Source organism: Pteronotus mesoamericanus, unplaced genomic scaffold, assembly GCF_021234165.1.
Source record: "Pteronotus mesoamericanus isolate MK-2021 breed Mesoamerican mustached bat unplaced genomic scaffold, CSHL_Meso_final scaffold_54, whole genome shotgun sequence".
Lineage (NCBI taxonomy): Eukaryota > Metazoa > Chordata > Mammalia > Chiroptera > Mormoopidae > Pteronotus > Pteronotus mesoamericanus.
In genome coordinates this window covers 25,510,151-25,533,199 of record NW_026555321.1, presented here as the reverse complement: position 1 = coordinate 25,533,199, position 23,049 = coordinate 25,510,151, and the positions used below count along the sequence as shown (strand labels likewise).

General features: G+C 39.1%; 2 protein-coding genes across 2 annotated transcripts in view; one reads left to right on the top strand and one right to left on the bottom strand.

Moving 5' to 3' along the window:
- Positions 1–7,629: 7,629 nt before the first annotated feature.
- Positions 7,630–10,184, bottom strand: LOC129088116 (uncharacterized). Its single transcript, XM_054595267.1, has 2 exons — positions 10,179–10,184; positions 7,630–8,331 (listed from the first exon to the last, which is right to left on the bottom strand). Exons 1-2 carry the CDS (start codon positions 10,182–10,184, stop codon positions 7,630–7,632), a joined length of 708 nt encoding a protein of 235 aa, XP_054451242.1.
- The window catches only part of PIK3CB (phosphatidylinositol-4,5-bisphosphate 3-kinase catalytic subunit beta), a 165,607-nt gene continuing 150,348 nt past the window's right edge, over positions 7,791–23,049 (top strand). Inside the window, exon 1 of the mRNA XM_054595555.1 lies at positions 7,791–8,019. The gene's annotated coding sequence lies outside the window, so the exon portion shown is untranslated. The remainder of the gene's footprint in view (positions 8,020–23,049) is intronic.

The window sequence follows — 23,049 nt, the reverse complement described above, 5'->3', positions numbered from 1 at the left end:
TCCGTCTACTGCCCCTATTGCCACGCCCTCTCACTCCCTCACTAGGTCCCACCCCTTCCTCACTTGCTTTTTGACCTCCTTTTTCTTAAATCCCTCTTGCTAAATACAGCCCTTTTATGTGACATATATATATAATATATAATTACACATAAACATAAATATATATATATTTAATACATGAGTGAAGAGGTGCAGAGTTTGACACACCAAAGTATGCCTTTATTAGGATGTCATTAAGTTTTTTATTTTTAAGAAAAATAAAAGACTCAGAAAGAAACTTTGATATTACCTCTAACTGTTGAAAAGAATTTAGATAGAAGACCTGCTCCCCTAGGGGAAAACACTGTCATATATAATTATATTTTAATATGTACTAAGTGTGGCGGCCCGGGAGGAACCAGCAAAGCCTTTTTGTTAGACTCTCCTCTGTATCATGTCCCATTGTTTCTGGGTAGCCCTGGCAAGAATTTTTTCACCAAATGTTTGCTCCTTCTCAGCTACCTGTGAATTGCCCACCTTCCCTTTGAAGTCCAAGCTGCTACTCCCCTTTCTCCTTAGCTCAAGATGACATATAAGCCTCAACTGTCCCATTTATCCTGGGGTCCCATAGTCTTACCAAACTCCTGTATGTATATACATAATTAACTTTGGTTATTTTCTCCTGTTAATCTCGCTCATGTCAATTTGATTATTAGACCATCCAGAAGAATTATGAGGGAAAAGAGGGGAAGCACTTATCCTGTGTGAGCATGATAAAATTTCAAAGAGAAATACCATAAAAATTAATTCTCCTTTGAACTCTTTTTTTTCTCCCTTCCATTCTTGTTTCCCAGCCTCTAGTTCTCCTTCCAGTCAACCACTATTAGTTTCTTATATCTATCTGATAATAATCTATGCACATATAAATGATAGCATATTTTACTGTTCTGCATCTTCCCTATTTCATTAAATATTTTGAAGATTGTACCATACCAGTACATGCAGAAATGCCTTATTCCTTCTGAAGTTGTATATCACATAATTCAGCTAAAACCTCTGTGTCTGTCTGTATGTGTATGCTCTTGTGTGTGCTCATGTATGTGTGTGCAATTATATTTTATTTTTTTGCAAAGCCTTATATACTTCTTTGTTTTCCAGAGCATGTAGTGTCTGGTCCTCCTTGTGTCCCTATACCTGGCATTCTCCTCTTCAGAATGTCCCCATATTCCTATAGGTTCCAGCCCTGGAGGTCATACATTGGTGTATCAGTACTCTGATCCCTTTCCTAAAACAATATGTCTAAAAAATGTGAGTAAAGGGGAGAAGTTGGTACTTTAAAAGAAAGCCTTCAATTAAAATCAACTGACATATTTGCTGAAGCTAAAGAATAGAACAGGGAAACATTCCAGCCCTCAAGGTTCTTGCAGCACACTGGAGAGACAGGCTAGAAAACCAATCATTATCAAACAGAGAGGTAGGAGTCTGTTGTACATTGGTTTGATATACTTTCAAATCCATTTGTTTATGACAAGTAAAATTGTTTTAATCCACTTATGGCCATAGGGCATTTAGACTATAAAAACTTGAAAGCTTGTGAGGACTGTTCAAGAGTTTTAGTCTGGGTTAGGGGATGCTTTCCTGACTTAATAGTTCTGCAGAAATCTCGAAACAGTTACTCTTGCCGTGGCCAAGTATACTGTTTGGTTGGCGGTGGTGCTAAATTGTGTAATGGTCTCTAGACTGGTAGCCCTCAAAGCAGCGTAGCCTGTCTGCCAACATTAGTGTCTTCATTCCCCAGTAACATGCTCTAGCAACAAGGGACTTTCATTTTGCTCTGGCAGCTGAAAGTCAGCTTACATATGATTAAGCCATCTCTCCCAAGAAATAGAACAAAATGGTACACTGTAAGTGTGGGCTTTGTTCCTTTTACCTCCTCTCCTTGCCTGTGATTAATCTCTCATTTGTTTGGACTATGTTATTTCTTTATTTGCCTTATTAAGATATATATTATCCTGCATGCTACTGGTTTGTGAAAGTATTATAATTCTCACAGTGAACCTGTGCTAAATAAATTACTGGCAAAGACAAAATCAGTCTCTCTGCATAACTTTGTTGCCTTCCCTAAACAAAAACAAAACAGAGTCTCCTGGTGAAGCAGGGAGAGGCCAACAGTCACAAGGAAGTGAAATTGAGACTGAGGCCTTGGAGGAGGGTTGGCCAAGATAATAAGGCAGACATGGCTTGGATTGTGGGGAGTGGAAGGAAAAATTTAAAAAACTGAACCTAAATACCCTGGGCCTTCAGCACCTAGATATACCCTAGGAAGGCAGGCAGGAAGGATGTCACCAAGCGGGATAAACCTACTCTCTGGTGCTTCTAAAAATGTACCTTGACTCTTCTGACAAACCTGTGTGGGTTTCACCCAGTCCCAGCAGCCCAGGGAAGGTCCCTCAGTATTCCTAGAGAATTTCTTATTCAACAAGGAATGTTGGCATAGACAGTGCTTGGGAACCTAAGAAGGCGATTTCAATGGATCATGAGAAGCAACTGGCAGGTACTTCAGTCAATTAGGAGCCTAAACAGCTGGGTTTCCATTACCTCTGTGACTTTGAGCAAACCCCTTAACATCTCTGGGCCTCAGTTTCTTGCTATATAATTCATTCATATAAAAATATTTAATAAGCCCTGGAAGGGCAGCTCAGTTGGTTAGAGTGTCATTCTGTTATACCAAGGTTGCGGGTTTGAACGTTGGTCAAGACACATGCAAAAGTCAACCAATGAATGCATAAATAAGTGGAACAATAAATTGGTGTCTCTCTCCCTCCCTTCCTCTCTCTCTAAAATCAATGAATAAATTTAAAAATATTTACTAAGCATCTACTATATGTTAGACACACATCTTGGTTCCAGAGAGGCAGTAGATAAAAGAGAAGAATGTGAAAAGACCAGGTAACTTTACTCCAAATATCCTATCTAAAGCCAGAATTTTATATTGCTAAGTGATATTACTGATAATCAGGCATTTGTGAAAATGTTTTTCTTGCCTGGAAAAAGGACAGAAATCCATGCCTTTTTGCCTTTCCTCTTCTCTCCAACATCACTGCCCCCCTTATCAGTTCCCCGTTTTCTTTTCTATTGCAGAGTTTATCTTTCTTCAAGAGGTTGCTGCTTACCCTTCCACCTTCCCCTCTGCCCTCCATCTGCCTTTCCCTTTCTGTCTCCTCCCTCCCATGTTTGGTGGCCCTGGTGTGTGTGGCCTTTTTGTGCTGGTCTTTGAAGACAGTTGGAGGAGGGGGGAGAGAGGGGCAGCATGCCAATAGCTGTGGGCAGGACAGGATGTTTGAGGCTTTGTTGGCTCTCTCTGATACCGGAGACCAACATCCAAGCCTTCTCCTTCAGAATCTGGGGATGATAACTAACTTACTCTCTGGCTTTGTGCAAGTCTTTTCACTCTTAAGGATTTCAATTTTTCTCTGTGTAAGTTGAGTGGGCTGTACAATGTGATTTCTAAGTCTCTAAGCTCCAAGCTCTAAAATTCTAAGAAAAAAAGCTCTCAAATTCTCTGTTGGCAAGAGTATAAAGGGCCCATCTTGTATAGAGGGTAATTTGGTAATATTCTTCAAAATTGCAAATACCTATCTATAACTGTTAACCCAGTAATTCTAAGAGTCTATTTTGTAGTTACACTTGCATATGTGCCAAATGATACAAATTCAAGGTTGTTTTTTTGCAGCATTGTTTGTATATCAAAAGATTGGAAACATTCTAAATATCCATCAATAAAGTACAGGGTAAATAAATTATAGTGTATCTTTACAGTGAAACATTACATAGCCATAAAATAGAATACAGACAATAATGAAATACTATATAGCAAAGAGTGAACAAACTACTGTCACATGCAGTAGTGTAAGAATATTGAAACAATGTGGAGGAAATGTAGAACAAATGAAAACAAACACAAAAAGAGCATACACTGTATGAATCTACTTAATTGAAGTTTAAAAACAAGAAAAGGGAATCTCTGGTTTTAGAATCTGGGATAGTGGCTACCCCTGGAGGCAGGGCAGTGACTGAACGGGGTCACTATTGGGTTCTGAGATGTTCATCATGTTCTCTTTATTGATTTAGGAACTAGTTACACAGCTGTGTTTAATATGTGAAGAAATTATGACGTGCAGTTTTTTGTATGTATTCTATACATCAATAAAATTTTTAAAAGAATACAGAGAACCTATTTCTACTTATATAAAACAAACTAGTGTATATTATGTAGGGGGGGAAAGTATAAACAAGCACTTTCATTTGTGTAAACAAAAGGGGGAATATATCTGTATTTGCTTATATATGCATGCAAAACTTCTGAAAGGATACTGAAGAAAATTACCAGCCCTGGCTGGTGTGGCTTGGTTGGTTGGAGCATTGTCCTATAACCAAAGGGTTGAGGGTTCAATTCCCAGTCAGGGCACATGCCTAAGTTGCATGTTGGATCTGGGTGTACACTGGAGACAACCAATTGATGCTTCTCTCTTGCATCAAAAAGCAATGAAAAAAAATGTCCCCAGGTAAGGATAAAAAGAAAAAAAGAAAATGACAACATTGCTTGTCTGTAAGGAGAGCTTCCTAGCTGTCTGGGAGAGAGGCTTTATTGCAAATTTAGTTGTACATTTTGGATTCCAAACCATGTGAATATATTACTTATACAATGAAATGAAAGCAATCAAATTTTAAAAAGAAAAATGAAAGAATTCTGTGAATCTATGAAGTACTCAGAAGTACTTGGAAAAAAAGGAAAATAGGGGAAAAACACCAAAAGAGTATGTATTGAAAATATAGCTCAGAACTCAGTGTAGAGAAGTGGGAGTCATGGAGAACAATGAATCCTCTGAAACTGGAGAGATAGGACCCTCTTTGTATGTTTACAACTTTAGCCACGATTTAAAAATTCAACACAATTTTTTAAAAAAAATACTGCATTTATTAGATTAAAAGAATAAGTACTGCTTATAACAAGTAAGATAATTGAAAGCTTTCTAAAGAAAAAGAACTCTCTTCTACCTACTCCCTCTTCTTTCGGCTCTCTGAGGTATCCCGTGTGATTGGCCTCGTGTAAATTCTTCCAATCCTCTCTCTCTCTGTTCACATGAGTATATAGATGTACACTCAGCAATATACTAATAGGATCATACCACTCTTCGTCACTCTAAAAAGTGCATTTTCCATGTTAGCAATATATCATGGATATCCCTCTGGGTCAATACAAACAGATCTAACTCATTTTCATCGTTGCATAATATTCTGCAGTTGTGGAGGCAGTACAATTGACTCATGGATTCCATTTCCTATAGATAATCAGGTTGTTTCCAGTTTGCTTGTGTTTGTTTCGCACTATAAACAATACAATAAGCATCTGTATTAGTTTCCCTTGGCTACCTTAACAAATTACCACAAACTGGGTGGCTTAAAATAACAGAAATGTATTCTCTTACAGCCCTGGAGTCCAGAAGTCTGAAATCAAGGCACCATTCCTTCCAGAGGCTCTGAGGGAGAATCCCTTCTATGCTCCTCTCCTAGCTTCTGGCAGCTGTCAGCAATCCTTGGCATTCTTGGATTATAGACGCAGCATTCCCACCTCTGCCTCATTCTTCCAATCTTCATCCCTGTGTCTTTGTATCTCAAATTTCCCTCTGCTTTTCTCTTACATGGACACCTGTGAGTGTATGTATGACCTACCTTATATCTAGGATGATCTTATTTCTTAATTACATCTCTAAAGATACCATTTCCAAATAAGGCTCTATGTTCATAGGTGCCAGGCAGACGTATCTTTGGAGGATCAACATTAAACCCACGATGGTATCGCTGTGTATATCCTTCCAACTGGCAATTTCTATAGTTTTTTTCTTTTCTTTTAAACTTACGTATTGATGAGAGAGAGAGAGAGAGAGAGAGAGAGAGAGATATCGATTTGTTGTTCCGCTTTTTCATGCATTCATTGGTTGCTTCTTGTATGTGCCCTGACCAAGGATTGAATGCGGAACTTTGGTGTATCCGGATGACTTAATGTATTTTTAGTTAACAAGTAGGTATGTGTATTTTAAATTTTAATAGATATTCCCTGAGTTTGTGGCAATTTACATTCCCATCATATCAGGGCTTGTTTCCATATGTATCATTGATTGCTTTTGTTAATGTTTGACAATCAAATGAGTAAAAAACTGCATGACTATTAGTGAAATAAACATTTTAAATTTGCATTTAATCTTCCATTAATTGCCTGCTTGTATACCTTGCCCATGTTTTTAAATCATTGAGCTATTTGGCTTTAAAAAAATCCATTTATAGAAATTCTTTTATGTTAAGATACAATGTGTTTGCCATATGTTTTGTGTAGTTCTATTCCGTCTATTGTTTTTTCTTTTTTTTTAAACTTGTGATTGTGATGTCATGCAAAACTTTAAAAATATTTATGGAGACAAATGTTTTTATTTTTTCTGTAATGATTCTTGGCTTCCTGTCTTGCTTAAATGTCCCCCTCATTAAAGTGATATTACCATTCTTTAAAAATTTTCCTCTAGCCCTGACTGGTGTGGCTCAGTGGGATGGGCGTCGTCCCGCAAGCGGAAGGGTTAGCAGTTCGATTCCGGTTGGGCACGTGCCTGGGTTGCTGTTGTGGTCCCAGGCTGGGGGTGAGTGGGGGTGGCAATAGATCGATGTTTCTCTCCCTTTTTCCCTCTCTTCCCCTCTCTCTTAAAATAAGTAAATAAAATCTTAAAAACCTTTTTCCTCTAAATTTTTGATTTGTGTATTTTATATCTTTAATGCTTCTGGAATTAATGTGTATATTTTCTCTTTAATTCTTCTGGGATTTTTTTAATATGGCATGGTTCTGTTTTTACTTATTATGAATAGAGAGTCAATTAAGCCAAGATCATTTATCAAACAAATTATTCCTTTATCACTGGCTCATTTGCCACCTTTGCTTTATAATAGGTTCTATACTTCTAGATTCTATTCCAGATTATTCAACTATTGGCCTGAGTGATTATGGTAGTAAGTTACAATAACTTTATAAATAGTAGCATTACAGTAAGTTAAAATTTGGTTTTCAGTAGGTGAAATTTGAGTGTGCCACTAAGAGGGCCATGAAATTTCCTGGTTGAGGTCAAAGATAACAGGAGATAAGGTATGAGAAAAGGCTCGATAAACCATAGGGCTCTGCAGCATATGTTAGCTGTTGTTATTCCAAAAATGAACATACAAAAAATTAATCTTGGACTTGGAAGGCTGTACTTTTTTCTTTTATGACCACTGACACTGCAGGGAATGAAGGGCCAGCTGTAGGGCAGCTGACCTAGCGTTCCCATCCTCAGAGCCAGAGTGACGGAGGCTAAGGGGTAAAAGCAAAGTGCTGCCTGCGCTCAGGGACCTAGGAACCCGTTCACTGCCGCAGAACTGAATTAGGGAGAGGAACTGGGAAGAGATGGCCAGCAAGGAAACCCAGGAAGAGAGAGGTTTCTCGGGATGGGGCTGCCAAGGTCGGGGCAGGTGGTGGGGTTTCTCCTGAAAAGCTGCTTGCTGGGCATTCCCTATCCCAAGGTCCTCGGGCAGCAGCATACCGTTCCAAAAGCGGTGCTGCCGGACGGGCAGCTAGAGAGGACTAGCGGGCAGAGTGGCTTCTCTCCCGGCCCCGCCTGGCCCGTCCCGTAGGTCTGCGGCAGGAGCTGCCGGGTCGGGGATTGGCCTGACCCGCGCGCGGGGCGGGATGACGGCTGCAGGGAGGCCGGCGCGGTTGTCGCGCACGCGCGCGCGCGCGCGCGCGACCATAGAAGCAACGCGCGCGTACTCCGTCGGTCGGTGCGGCGGCGGCGGCGGCGGCGGCGGCGGCATGGTGTAGCGCCGTGCGGGGCAAGCGTGCGGTAACTGAGAGAGGCGGGATGGGGGCCCCGCAGCTGGGCAATCGCGGTGGTCTGGGCTGCTGACCGCGCACCCGGAGCTTGGAGCCGGCGTCGGAGGCGGCGGCAGCGGAGCGCCAGGCAGGTGAGTGTGGCGGAGCGGGACCCGGATATGCGGAGAGGCTGAGGGGCGGCGCGGTCTCGGCAAGCCTGCTGAGGTGCCCCCGAGCGGGTCGGCGGCGAGCTCTTGCTGGCCGCAGCGGGCGACTTCGTTGCCCGCGCCGCACTTCCTCCCGGCTCGGCGGACTCCCGGCCGCCGGCCCGCGGGTGCACCTCGCTCGACCGCGGCCCTCCTGGTTCCTCCAAGGTGAGCAGCGCTCCCCGGCCTCCCGCGGCAGAGACGCGGCTGGGCGACTCGGGCCGCCGGCGCCGTTGGTCGTGCTCCTGAGGCGATCCCCTGTGGAGAGGAGGTGCCCTAGCCCCCTGCGTCTACGCTGTCAGCCTCGGAGCGTCCCGACTCTCGGGTGCCTTTTTGCGCAGAAGTGTCTTTTAGGGGCGGGGATCCTGAACTGTTGGAATATGGTCGTGTTTTCAAATCCTAGCGCCGCCACTGATCAGCCCTGGGGCCTTGGGCCAAAGTCCTGATTCGTTAGTGGGAATAATAACACGTACTTCGCAGACTTGTTGTGAGCCTAGGCTAGGAGGGTGTGTGCAAGACGGAACGGCAAGTGATCGGTAAATGGTAGGCTATTAGCAACCCGGGTGCATCATTTTGTCAGCTCTTGCTAATACCTGACTGCGCGTGTACGTTTGGGGGGCACATTATCTCTGAACTACTCTGGTGTTGCCGTAACCCCCGCTGGAATTGCTTAATGTTGGAGTGGCAATAGAAAGATTCCTGTAGTCTTATCCTAGAATACTGTAGTCTCTTGCTTCAGTTGCTTGGGAATATCTGTGTCATAGACCTAGTGAACTGTTGCTGAAACAAAACCTGGCGAATTTAGGCTTTGCTTAGTATGGAAGATGGGGGGGACACAAACTTGAAGTGCTTTGCTGTTTAAATAATCTTAAGTGACACTTAAACTCTGTCACTTGTTATGGAGTGTAAACACACGAGGAATATGGAAACAGACTCCTTTTTCTGCATTGCTACATCTGAAGGGAGTGACAAGTGCTTTTGTAAACATGATTGTGGGCAGTGTTACTGTCTGGTGAAGTCATCATAATTAAATTAGATGAGTACTTATTTTGAAGCACTGAATGGATGTTTGGAAATATGATTCCTAATTAAATCATCTCCAACGAGTCAGAATTCTCAGCAGTTCATTAATCATTTGGGGGTTTTTATGCTATGCTCTTAAGATTGTTATGGTAAAAGCAGAACTGGTTAAGTCGTAATGCAGCATAGGTGTTCAGAATAAAGATCTTAACCTAGTTCCAGGAGGCAGGCATGTAACTTAGCTTTAAATTAGAAGTGTATTTATGAAAGCAAAAATGACTAAAAACAAAAAATTTTGTTTTACACCCCCTTGTTCACACTCTGATGAAGGTCTTTTACCTTCAGGTTGCTCTTCAGAAGTGTAGGAAATTGAGTTGAGTTTTGATTTATTGCCATTTTGCACGTCTTACCTGCATTTTCTGCTTTTCCTAGAAACTCATTCATACAGGCTTTTGATAGAACTTACTTTATGAATGTGAACAAAATATGTAGAAAATAATTAAAAATGAACCTTGTAATTTAAATGATATTCTTCCCTGTAGCCCAATTATGTTCTTCCTGAATTATGATTTTCCCTGTTGTCTAACTTTAGGCTGGTGAACCCAACAGTAGAAGCACTGTTAGCCACTGTGAAAAGGCTGGGGGTCAGAAGTCACATCTTGGTTCTAGGCCTGGATGCCAGTCTCAAATATCTGGGGCTTTGGGGATGCCACTCAACCTTTCTGGGCCTCCCTTTTTTTTTTTTTTTTTAAATTTATGGAGTTTGAATGTGTATGTTACCCACAGGTTGGGAGGGTGATGCTAAGAGAGGTGTATAATACAGGGTGGGGCAAAAGTAGGTTTACAGTAGTGAGTACGTGATGAAAGTTTATCCTTGTATTATTATTGTATTGTTTTCCATACAAACAACTGTAAACCTGTTTTTGCCCTGCCCTGTATAAAAGCTATTCCAAGATACTATAATTTCCTTTACTCCCTTTCTGATGATCCTATTATGCCTGCCCTGTGGTTTAATTACTATCAACGGTACTGTTGACTCTTAGATTTTTATCTTAGGTTTTGAACTTCAGATTTCTTCTACTTACCGACATGATAACTTATTTTGTCTGAGGGCATCTTAAACATGTTCAAGTGTAGAGCTCTTGATTTCCATTCTTCAACCTATTCCTTTCCCCACAGTCTCCATTTCAGAAAAGCACCCCTCTGCCCATCTCCTTCACCCTGCTTAAGTGAAAGGTCTGGGGTCCAATCTCAAAGCACTCTTTTGCGTCACTCCTTCTCCACCACACAAATAAGCAGCAAAATCTGTCAATTTTACCTCCAAAATATATCCTGAATATTTTTACTTTAGTTCATTTTTATTGCCACCACCCCAGTTCTTCCTAGATAGGAGCTTTCTAACTGGCCTCTTTGCCTCTCACCTTGCTCTCCTACAGTCCATTTTCAAACAGCAATCAGAGTGATCTTTACTTACTTTCCTGCTCTAGTAGCTTCTTATTACAAGTAAATCCAGACTCTTTATCTGTATTATCAGCTAATTATTGTGCTTATTTTTTTGTCATTTGTTTATGACCTTTTCCTCCTACCGTAAGTTGTCTGATGGCAGGGGCCTTGTCAGTCTTCCTGGGCTTTTCTCAGTAACTAGAGCAGTGATTGGAACATTTAACTAATTGAATGAATAAATGTGTGAATGAAATAAGTTATAAAATACTCTAATTCCAAGTATAACATGTACTGAACACACTTTATACTTTTTTGGTCCTAGATTTGTGCAAATGAGGTAATCGGAGGGCCAAGAGTTATTTTGTTAGACACCCTTAATCCTTCAGTCTTCATTAACATCCTGTACTTCTGAAAAAGGCTAAGCATTTAGACCTTAAGCTACTGATAAGAAAACAAATGTGTATTTGTTCATTGTGTACTGGATCATTAATATTTTTACAGATAAGGAACCAAACTTTCTACCTTTGTATTACAGCTTTTTGGAGGCATTGAATTTTGGTCCTGACTGCAGGGGATTGGTTCTAGAAGGTGGTAGTTTGGACTATAATAATATTGCATAACAAATCCTGTAGGGTAGCATTGGGATTTTTAGAGAGCAGATGTTTTTTATTTCAATTACACTATTTAAAAAAACAACAAACCTGAGACTTTCCTTCCCCCACCTCTTGCAAATGTGTGCATATACATATATATCCTCAGAACCATTTTTTTAAAAAAAGATTTTCTTTTTAGAGAGAGGGGAAGGGAGAAAGAGAGAGGGAGAGAACATTGATCCATTGCCTCTCACAGGCCCCAAACCAGGGACCTGGCCCCCACCCCAGGCTTGTGCTCTGACTAGAATCAAACTGGTGACCTTTTGCTTCGAGGGGTGACACCCAACCCACCGAACCACACTGGTCAGGGCTCCTCTAAATCATTTGATTTGAAGTTATAGCTTACCATATCTTGGGGGTAAATCCCTATTATTTGGTATCTGTTAACTGCTCATTTGACAGCTTTGTCATGTTGTAGAAAGAGGCAAATAAGTTAGGATTTTTTTCCTCTGCTTGAGTCTAGCTCTGAAAGCTATCTAACAGTATGTGAACAAAGAAGGGTATGGAAAAATGAGAAGTGTACAATTCCATTGTCAAAGTAGAAATATAGGAAAAATACATGTTGGAGGAGGACATACTAGACTAGAAGAATAATACTGACTGAACACTTAGTAGAAGAGAAGAAAGAAGATTAGGGAAAATAACAGGTGTTGTGGCTTGAGTGAGACAACTTCTTTACCAGGCCTCTTACTTCTCACCCCCTCCCCTGATTGTTTTGTGTTGTTGATGCTATTATAGATGCCCCCCAAATTTTGATACTTGGGTATTTTCCCCTCTGTCCCCTCTCCATTCCCTGATATATATGGGCATTTTTCTAAGGAGTGTCTATGAGCCTACCGTAGTCCAGTGCCAACTAGAACACTTTGTGGGAGAGGAAACCAACCTTTTTCTTGAAGAGGCCTTTTTATTTTACTTTCTCATAATTAAGGTCCGTCTTAATGGGCTTTTCTACCATTGGGTCCAGCTTTGTGCTTTAGAGTGGCTTCAAACTGATGCACTTCCTTTTTCAGTTGTTGTTTTCCCATGTATTCTATGGTAGCTTTTATATTATTTTCAGGTTAAATAATTCTGAGTCACAAGCCTTTAGTTAAGAGAGGGAAAATGAGAGGGACTAGATGTATGATTGGGTTTGTACTGTATTGTGTGTCAGCTATTAGTTGCACTGACAAAGCAGATTGAATGTCTCTAATTTAGACCTTTTTTCCTGTATTAATAGACATAATTCGTTTTAGGTGATTAAAGATAATTTAATAAAAAGACATTTTTAAAAGGGGAGTGACATTGAATTTTAAAAAGAAATTTAAAAAGATTTTACTTATTTATTTTTAGAGAGAAGGGAAGGGAGAGAGAGAGGGAGACATTGATGTGTGAAAGATAGATCAACTGGTTGCCTCTCTCATACCCCCAACAAGGGAACTGGTCCACAACCCAGGCCTGTGCCCTGACTGGCAGTTGAACCGGAGACCTTTTGTTTCGCCCACTGAGCCACACCAGCCAGTGCTGAATTTAAAAAATTTTACATTTTACATTAAAGTTCACTTTTTTCATGTACAGTCCTATCAATTTTGACACATGCATGTTACCCCTCTGCAGTCACCTCCCCCCAATTCTTAACACTTGGTCTTAGTTGTTTTTTAAAGAGAAAATTTCTCATGTATAAATTATGTCAGAACAAGAATGAGTGGATAATTGATCAACCTAATTGTTGATTTTCTTCAGAAATATAAGTGAGAGAATTCCAATTTTCAACATAAAGGGTTTACATGCAATAAAGTATTTAATCTTGTAGATGGAGGAATGTTTATAAAGGTTTTAAGTTAAAAAACATATTTTTAAAAGATTTTATTATTTTTTAGAGAGAGGGGAAAGAAGGGAGAAAGATGGAGAGAAACATCGATGTGTGAGAGAAACATTCCCTCTTGCACACCCCCAACAAGGGCCTGGCCTATAACCTAGACATGTGCCCTGACTGGGAATTGAATTTGCAAGATGATGCCCAACCCACTGAGCTACCCCAGTCAGTACATTAAAAAAAATTATTGCATAATTTTTGGAGCCTGTCAAGTGATGCAGGTCTCATAATATCAGGTTATATAGGGACCGTCTAACAAATTTGGGAGCTAAGTTTGTGATAAAATCATAATGAACATCATCACATGTTCTCCAATCTCTCTTTAGTAAACCCAGAATTCCCATTTACTGCTATTATGGGGTAAAGTAGAGTTTAATTTTGCAAAGGATAATGTTATGAAGTCTCAGCTTTTCTCCCTGCTCTGTCTTTAGCATTGTCACTTTCTACTAGCCTATCCATTTTATGCCAGCACTTAGGGTTTTAGGTATTCAACTTTACCAGAAGAGGGAGAATATGTTACCTATATAGGTAAAATATATTGCAAATGCAGCTTTTCATTATCTTATTAACTTGGTTCTGGCCTAAAGAAGTTAACCTAGAAATTCCATCATTTTGTCAAAAAATTCACAAATCCTTCCCCTGGAAAATCTTGGCTTTGGGATTTATTTATATCTTTGCCCCGCCTCTTTGTCAAGAATGTCTATATCCTTATTTCCTTGAATATTTAAAGTAGATCACCTGAGGTCATTATTAGTTGACCCTTTAACTGTGAGTATTTACTGCTGAAATAATGTTAACCTGCACAGTCCCCTATATCGTGGTATTGCTAGAGCTAGGTCTGCAGCCCAGAAATCCTGGAGGAACTGCCACATTGCTCACTCTGTCATCCTTTGGTGCTCTGGCCTCTTGGGAGACCACCAAGCAAAGGCTCATTTGCCTTCAAGGGAAATGTGATCCTGATTATCCATGCCTTCAGGAGGAGGATTATGTGGATTAAAAGAAATCCTTGGGTAATCCAGAAGCTTTATTTAAACTGCAGTTTACCCGCATTCTTGACCGTAGTTTTTCTTGCATTTCTAATAACTAATTTACAATATTTATAAATTTCTTACCTATCTCCTTTTACCATTTAGAAGTAATGGCAGTTGTGAAGTAGTGAGAAGGTGGGAGGGGTCAAAGGAGTTAGATAATCATCAGGCATTGCCCCACATAATTTGGTGTTGACTGGGTGGTTTAACCAACCACAGTGCTTACTAGACCTTGAAGACCTAAATTCCATGAATTCCTTACCTGCTGAGCCACTGGAAGAAATTTGCGATGACTGTCAACAAGAGGTCATACTCCATTTTGAGACATTTGTACTTTACTACCTTAAATGACTGAGCTTTTGTAATTTAAGTAATGAGATTTTAATTGTTGTAGTTTTAAATTTAATGCGATTTGAACTTGTATTTAATGTTTATTTAATAATTCAACCTATTGATAATTTTCATAGGAATTAACTGAAGACCTGTTATTCAAAATACAGATGGTCAGTTTTTGTAGCCAGGCCACTAAATACTACTTCCAAGTTACACGTAGTTACACAGTAATTACTTCCTTTTAAGTAGTTGAAATATGATTATTTCAAATTGTGTACTCTTGCCCTGACTGATGTTTCTCAGTGGATTGAGCACTGGCCTGAAGACTGAAAGGTTGCTGGTTGGGCTCCCATTCCTGTCCCAGTCAGGGCACATGCCTGAGTGGCCAGTGGGGTCCCTGGTTGGGGGCGTGTATAACAACTGATCAACATTAATGTTTCTCTCCCTCTCTTTCTCCCTCCTTTCCCCTCTCTCTAAAAATAAATCAATAAAATCTTTAAAAAGTGAGAAGAAACATAAAAATAATCTTAGTAATATATTAAAAAAATAAAGTTGTTTACTCTTAAACTACTGATTTAATGTAGGTCCTGTATTTGTGTTACATGCCATTGTGCAGACTCCTGCTCCTGGTGACCCTAAAAGTGAGTGATGGTCCCCAGTGTCCTGTCCTCAGCAGCCCTGCCCTCAACAGCCCTGCCCAGCCCCTGTAGACCCATGCTTATAGCTTCTTTTATGGAATCAGTCCATCTCATATTTGGTTTTCTTTTTTCCTGCTGTCTTTTGTTTTCTTCAGCATTATGTTTTTTCCAGAGAACTTTGCCTTCTCATGATGTGCCTGAAGTAGGACAGCTTCAGTTTTGTCATTTTTGCCTCCAGCGATGTTTCAGGCTTAATTTGCTCTAGGACCCACCTGTGTTGTATTTTTCCCCCAACTTGTATTCTTTCTGGTGGTCCAGGGCATGTGGAGGTCTTTCCCCTAACATCAAAGTCTTGTGTTTGGTTACTGTTAAAATCAGTGTTTTCTTCTAGCTTTATAAATCATTACAAATTTCTGCTACTATGTTATCTGAACAAAAATTATAATTTGTGAGGTAAAACTTATCTTTGTTCAAAAATTAGGTTCTATATTTATCAGCTGTGTAGATGTCATTCCCTTTAACTAAGATGCATTATAGTTAATTTTTTTGGAGGCTGTCCTGAGGAGGAACAGCTGGAATTCTTTGAACATTCTTGTTTTTTTATGCAGTGAGAGTAAGTAACATCATCTGTAGGAGTAGATGGTTGTTGGTTTTGGACAAGGTTTCATCACTTGAAATTATTTCATTTTTGTTCTTTTGATGGCTGTGGAGATTTCACTTTATCATTGGAAATTATTAGTTTTCTTAAATCTTGATATACTTAAAAAATTTTATTTATTGATTTGAGAGAGAAACATTGATTTGTTGTTCCACTTATTGATGCATTCATTTGTTAATTCTTGTATATGCCCTGACCGGGGATTGAACCTGCAACCATGGCCTATTTGGGATAAAGCTCTAATCAGCTGAGCTAACCAGCCATCACCCACTATGTCATTGCTTGTGTTTTTCTTCGCTAACTGAGAGGCTTCTGGGTTTTAGGTCCTCATTCTTCCAACAAGGACTATATGCGTATGTTTATATAAATATTTTTTTAGAGAGCTATATATGCTATACCAACCACAACAATTATTTTACCTTTAACTTATGAAGAATTCACTATCTTCTCCTTGAGCCCCAGACAATTATTTTTTAACCTTTGATTTCTTTAATTCTGTGTATTGTCACCTGCTTCCTTTTATGTTCTTTTGTCATTTAAATTTGTCAGTATAGCCTATTAGGAAAACGCATCCGTGTGGTTTAGTACATGTAATCAGACTATAACAATAGTTAACATTAGATGCTTACTTATGTGTCAAGTTCATTTTACCTTTATAACAAACTTGTACTGAAGGTCTTAATGATACTGTCATTTCAAAGATGAGGAAACTGAAGCTTTGGGAAGATAACATGACGAGTGGAGACACATCGATGTGAGATAGACACGTTGATTGGTTGTCTAGTATGCACTTAGACTGGGGCATCAAACCTGCAACCTAGGTATGTGCCCTGATCTGGCATCTAACCAGTAACCTTTTGGTTACCAGGGGATGCTCCAACCAGCTGAGCCACAAGGTCCAGGGCTGGTTCCCATCTTATAAGTGCGAGAGTCAGGTTTCAAACTCAAGTCTGTCTGACTCTAGAATTTATGCTTTTAATGATTATCTCATATAGTTTTTTATTTTTTGGGGTCTTTCAAAGGGAGGTTGAATGAGACTATATAAGTTTAAAGTGTTATTTTTTTTTTTTTAGTACAATAATTACCATCTTCATTTCAGTACCTGTATATTTGGAAACACAAAGCGATTTTCCAGTCATTTATTTAACCATTAACTTTCTCTCACTACTCTTAACCAAGTTTAAATGGCTATAGTCCAGTTTTATGGGTAAGAGTTAAACAATGAATTAATTATTTGATGTAGTATGCTTTTGTTTTGAATATACAATAAGGTTTTCCTTTTGCCTTGGCTTTATAATTAGACTGTGGTTTTGTGGTTTATCATATATGTGTAACTAACAAAACTCCTTAATGTATGATCTAGTATAGTTAGATGTTCTAAAAGCTTGTGTAGATCATGTTTACAGAGTTTTCAAATAATAAAACTAAAAATATATTTTCCCCTTTTTGCTTAGGTAGTTTGTTATGGTGGTATATTGAAACATGTGGCTAAGCTTGATCCTCAAGTATTGACATTAGAGGAAGTAAAACATAAATTTACTTTCGAATAAATGAACCGATAAACTATAGTTATTAATCTTTAACTTAATGAATAGAGAAGCATTATACTATTTGGCTTTTTTTCTCCCATACTCATATGAGAATGGAATGTGAGCATTAACATTACATCAACCATTAATAGTACTCAGACACATAGAAGGAAATGCAAAGGACATTTAGATTTTTCTGTCTAACTGGAGCCCACTCCAGTAGTTACTTTGAGCTAACCACTAATTTCAAATTATTTATAAGCAATGGTTTTTATAGAAGGGGCCTGTGTAGTTTCAAAATTAAAAATATTTATTTCATCATTACTGGAGGGGGAGCCTTAAAAACACTAATGTATTATCCATTTTGAAAATGAACTATTTAATGAATTAGAGAAGTGTTGTACTTCACTACATTTAGCTGTACTAGTATGCTAAAGTTAGGATCTGATTTCAGTAAAGAAAATTGTTTTTAAGGAGCCTAGTCCTTTTTGAAGTTTTCATAAATTATTGACGGTGCTAATAATGTTTGCTTTAAAACGTAATCTTAAAAGGACCCATGGTAATGGGTAATAGAGTGGGGATTGACTGAGGGTGGGGGAATGGCTGGGGCAGGGGAGAGCAAGGCGGGGGGAATTGGGACAACTGTAATTGAAAAACAATAAAAAAATACAATCTTAAAAGGTAGCATTTTGGAGGTGGATTTACATAGTGAAATACTTTACTTTTAAGAAAAACTCAAATTATTTTAAATGCCACTGAAGTAACTTGAACCTATCAGTTTGGCAAAGATAAAATATTTTAGTACTTTTGAATAGGATTGCGGGAAAATATTTCTATACATTGCTCCTGGAAGTATAAATTGGTACAGCTTCTAAGAAGAGCAAGTTAGCATTATCAAAATTATGAAAATTATATTTTTACCCATTCTTTAAAAATTTTTAATTGATTTTTTTAAAAGAGAGGAATAAAGAGAGAAGCATTGATTTGTTGTTCCACTTATCCGTGTTCTCATCGCTTGATTCTTTTTTTTAAAGATTTTATTTATTTATTTTTAGAGGGGGGAAGGGAGGGAGAAAGAGAGGGAGAGAAACATCAGTATGTGGTTGCCTCTCACAGGCACCCAACTGGGGACCCGTCCTGCAACACTGGCACGTACCCTGACTGAGACCTGAACCTGCAACCTTTCGGTTTGTGGGAGAACACCTAACCCACGGACCCACACCGCTCAGGGCTGTAATAAAATTCTTGAAGTAACTTAAAAGTTCAGCAGTAGGGGATTGGCTTTTAAAAAGTAGCTCATCTATATGATTGAATGCTCTGTACCTATAAAACAAAATGAGGAAGGTTTCTATGTACTGATATCACATAAGTGGGTAAAGTTAAAAAAAAAAAAGGTGTGGTTACAGTATGTGTAGATTTCTACCACTATTATTTTTTTCAAAAGAAGGCAGTAGAATATATATATTTGCTTGCTTGTAAGTGTAGTATTCCTGAAAGGATACCCAACAAATTGGTATACGTTGGTTGCCTTTGGGAAGAGGAACTAAAGGACTTGAGTGGTAGGGTGCTTTCTTGTATATCCTCTTGTGCTTTTGAATTTTGAATAACATCAAAAAGTGAATATAATAAATGCATATAATTAAAAAGTAAAAAATTCAACTATTTTGAAGATTGAAAAAGACAAAGTTCTATAAGGCTCTACTCTTCTACTTACTATTTACATTTTTTTTAAAGGATTTTATTTATTTGTATTTTTAGAGAGAGAGGAGGGAGGGAGAAACAGAGGGAGAGAAACATTGATGTGTGAGAGATATATAGACAGGGTTGCCTCTCGCTTACTCCCAACTGGGGGCCTAGTCCGTAACCCAGGCATGTGCCCTGACTGGGAATTGAACCAGTGACCATTCAGTTCACAGGCTAGCACTCAATCCACTGAGCCACAGCAGGCAGGGCTATTTACATTTATATATACATATATACACAATTTTCAGATGACATACCTGGGAGTCATAGGTGACGCTAATTCTGTATGTTAAATAATAGTATTCAAATTCAAAATTAAACAAAATGGACGTTAATTACAATGTTTAGTTTAAGTATCATTAAAACTTTTTAAAAAATTGTATTTATTACATCTTCTACATTGACTTGTATTATACTCATACCTGTATTGCAGTTAATGCATAAGTGGATAAGACAAAGGTCTCTACTCATTTTCATTAATTTTGGATTGAAAACTAAAGCCTCCTCCACCACCATTCCCCTACTGGAAGTTGAAATATCACTGTATTGTAGAAATATCACTGGGCTTATTAGCAACAGAAACAAAACAAAACAAAACAAAAGTGAGAGATCTTAGCTTTACCACTTACCAGTAACTATATGATTTTGAGCAAGATGTTTAACCCTGAAGTGAAGGAATATTTGTTGAGCACCTGCTTTGGGTATGACTGTGTTAGGCATATTAAAAATGATTGTTGCCCTGACTGGTGTGGCTCATAGTTGGTTGGAGCATCCTCCCATAACCGAAGGGTTGTCGGTTTGATTCCCAGTCAGTGCACTTACCTAGGTTGTGTATTCAATTTCCAGTCTGGATGCATACAGGAGGCAACCAGTAGATTTTTCTCTTGCATCCATGTTTCTTTCTTTTCTCCCTTCCTCTCTCTCTAAAAGCGATGAAAAAAAATGTCCTCGGGTGAGGATTAAAAAAAGATAGTCAAAGTTTATGGAATGCTTTATAACCCCATTATGTCACTTTTTTATTACAATAAAAGTTTTCACTAAACTTAAAAAACAAATTTATGGAATTTTTACAATGTGCTAAGCACTATGCTAAGTCTTTTATAGGCATTATCTCCTAATCCTTTCATAAAGCCTGTGAAGTGGTGGTGTCTCCACTGTACATAAGAGTAAACTTGAATTTTAAAAATGGATTTTGTATCCAAGGTCACACAATTTGTGAGTAGTAGAGCTGGTATTCAGACTCTGCTTTGCCTGACTGTAAAGCCTCTTGCTTTTCTATAAAGACCATTCCCAGCTTATTGGTTCTACTTTTGTGAAACTTAATACTTTTGTGTGCTACATGCTGTTACGTTAATCTACTTTTAACTAAATTCACCTCAGTACATTCATTGCCTAGTAACTTGAAGCTCTTCAATGGCAGCACTGATGGTTTGCTGCTGCCCCTGTGGGGGAAAGGCTACTGTAAAGAATATTAATTTGGTTGCTTCTAATCAGATTATTTGGAGAGTTGCTCAATGGTCCTCCATTTTTTTAAGGTTTTATTTATTTTTAGAGAGAAGAGAAGGGAGGGAGCAAGAGAGGGAAAGAAATATCTGTCAGTTGCCTCTTGCACATGCCCCAACCAGGGACCAGGCCTACCAAACCCTGTGCCCTGATTGGGAATTGAACCAGCAATCTTTTGCTTTGCAGGGCGATGCCTAACCAACTGAGCCACACTGGCCTGAGCCATACTGGCCTGAGCCACATAGTGAGATGATGCTTTAACCAATGAGCTACCCGACCAGGGCCGGAACACAGATTTTTGTGTGAATGTAAGTTTTTGTTTTTTGGATAAATGCCCATGAGTGAAATTGCTGGATCATTTGGTAATTGTATGTTTAATTTTATAAGAAACCGCCAGCAGTATCTTTTATAATACAAGGAATAACAGAAAAGCCTTATATAAACGGATGCTAGCTCCAATATACACATATAAACAAATCCTAGCTGAGCTGCTGTTCTGGCAGAGTAATGGTTGAGTACCACCACCTGCTTGAGTGCCCCCCGGGGACTGTGCTAGCGTTGTCTGCTCTCCTAGCCCAGGTAAAATTGAGGGCCAGACCAGTGAAATGACTTACATTCCCTCCCTCCCTCCCTCCCTCCTTCCCACCCTTCCTCGTTTATTCTATTACAGTTGTCCCATTTTTTTCCCCCTTTTGTCCCCTCTCCATCCAGCCCACCCCTGTCATCCGCAGTCAATCCTCTTTCTATTGTCCATGTCCATGAGTCATTCATACATGTTCTTTGTCTAGTCCCTTCTTCCTTCCACCATTCCCCCTCTTCCTCCTCCCCTCCTACAGCTATCCGGTGTTCCATGTTTCCATGTGTTTGGTTCTGTTTTTCTCATTAGTTTATTTTGTTCATTAGATTCCAGTTGTAAGTAAGGAATGTGGTGTTTGTCTTTCGCTGACTGGCTTATTTATTTATTCATAATTATTATTTTTGAAGTGACTTTAAATTAAAAAAGATTTAGAAGTGATGTTAGGCTTGTTACAGGCAAAGCTGGTATTGGAACTCAGGTTTCTTGGTTCCAAGTTTTTTTGTTGTTTTTGTAGAGTTATACTTTTATGTGTATTGTTTGAATGATTAAGTCATCCTCCAAAGTTAGGAAAAGCAATAATATTCTGCTGCTGCACTCCCTTCTCACATAATTGTACTAGAGAATTAACTATTTGCTTATATACTATTTTGTAATATATTCCTTTTATTTCTCTTTTATAATATTGTTAGGATTCTACATAACATACATATATGAAATTATTTAAAATTATGTTTGGTTTGTCTTATCTATAAACTTTATTTCACAATGATAAATGGGATGTTATAAAATATATTTTTTAAAGATTTTATTTATTTATTTTCTGAGAGAGGAGAAGGGAGGGAGAGAGAGAGGGAGAGAAATATCAATGTGTGGTTGCCTCTAATGTGCCCCCAACTGGGGACCTGGCCTGCAGCCCAGGCATGTGCCCTGACTGGGAATTGAACTGGCAACCCTGAGTGTCACAGGCCCACGCTCAGTATTTGTTATTTTTAAAAGACAGAGCATTGGGTTTGACAGGACTGAGAATACCTAGGATAGATGGGATGTGGTGTTGTAGCACATGGGACAACTTGGGGGGAGGAAGTCTGGCATCTTGGAGAAACTTAAAGAAGCCATATATAGCTTGAGATGAGAGAGATGGGGCAGGTCTAAAATAAGAGGTGCATAAGTTGAGTCCAAGAGGGAGGGAGGGGCCATGCAGGACCTTGTAAGAAAGTTGGAGAGTTGTTTGAGTAGGACAAAAGCTGAAGAGTTGTGAGGTTTATGGTTGCTTGACCAAGTGGAATTTATAATTGAAATGGACTTTAAGATAGTACAATTTAACTATCCGATTTTACAAATAAAAAAATGGAAGTTAGGGGAACCTTCTCACACTCAATGGTGCTAGCTCATTGTTCACACTGGACTTACCAGGCAGAGGGGTTAAATTTTAGATCACAGGGAGCATTTCAGGTTTTGAGCAAGAGAATTCCAAGATAGAGATAACTGGAGGGCTGTGTGCACCCAGAAGGCTCTAATGGGAAGCCACAAAATCAGGGCCCCATGCATCAGGATTTGAATTGGGCCACCAGCTTACTAGAAACTTCGTTTCATCATCCTGCATTGACTTTTTATCTGGTTATGTAGACTTAGAGTTGCCTGCAGTTCATGTTCTGTATAGCAAAGCTCTTCTCCAGCAACATACATTGATGACTGTACTTTTAAGAAATACTGAAAATAAGGAACTAGGAGCTCTGTGGTTTAGAGCTTGTTTAGAAGATTATTTTTAAAAGGAGTTTATGTGTACTTAATTCTCTGTACTATTACTCATGGATTGGTCCTAATGTGGTGCATTATCTCCTCTCCCAGATGAGGTGAATAAGCAAGCTCTCAAGAGCCTCTGGTACCGTTTGGTAACTCATAGTGAGGGCAGTGCCATTGTTACGAGCAAGTAAATAATAGTCTCCAAGGAGACTTAACCACCTTCTGGTTTTTAAACATATTTTACTTAAATATATAT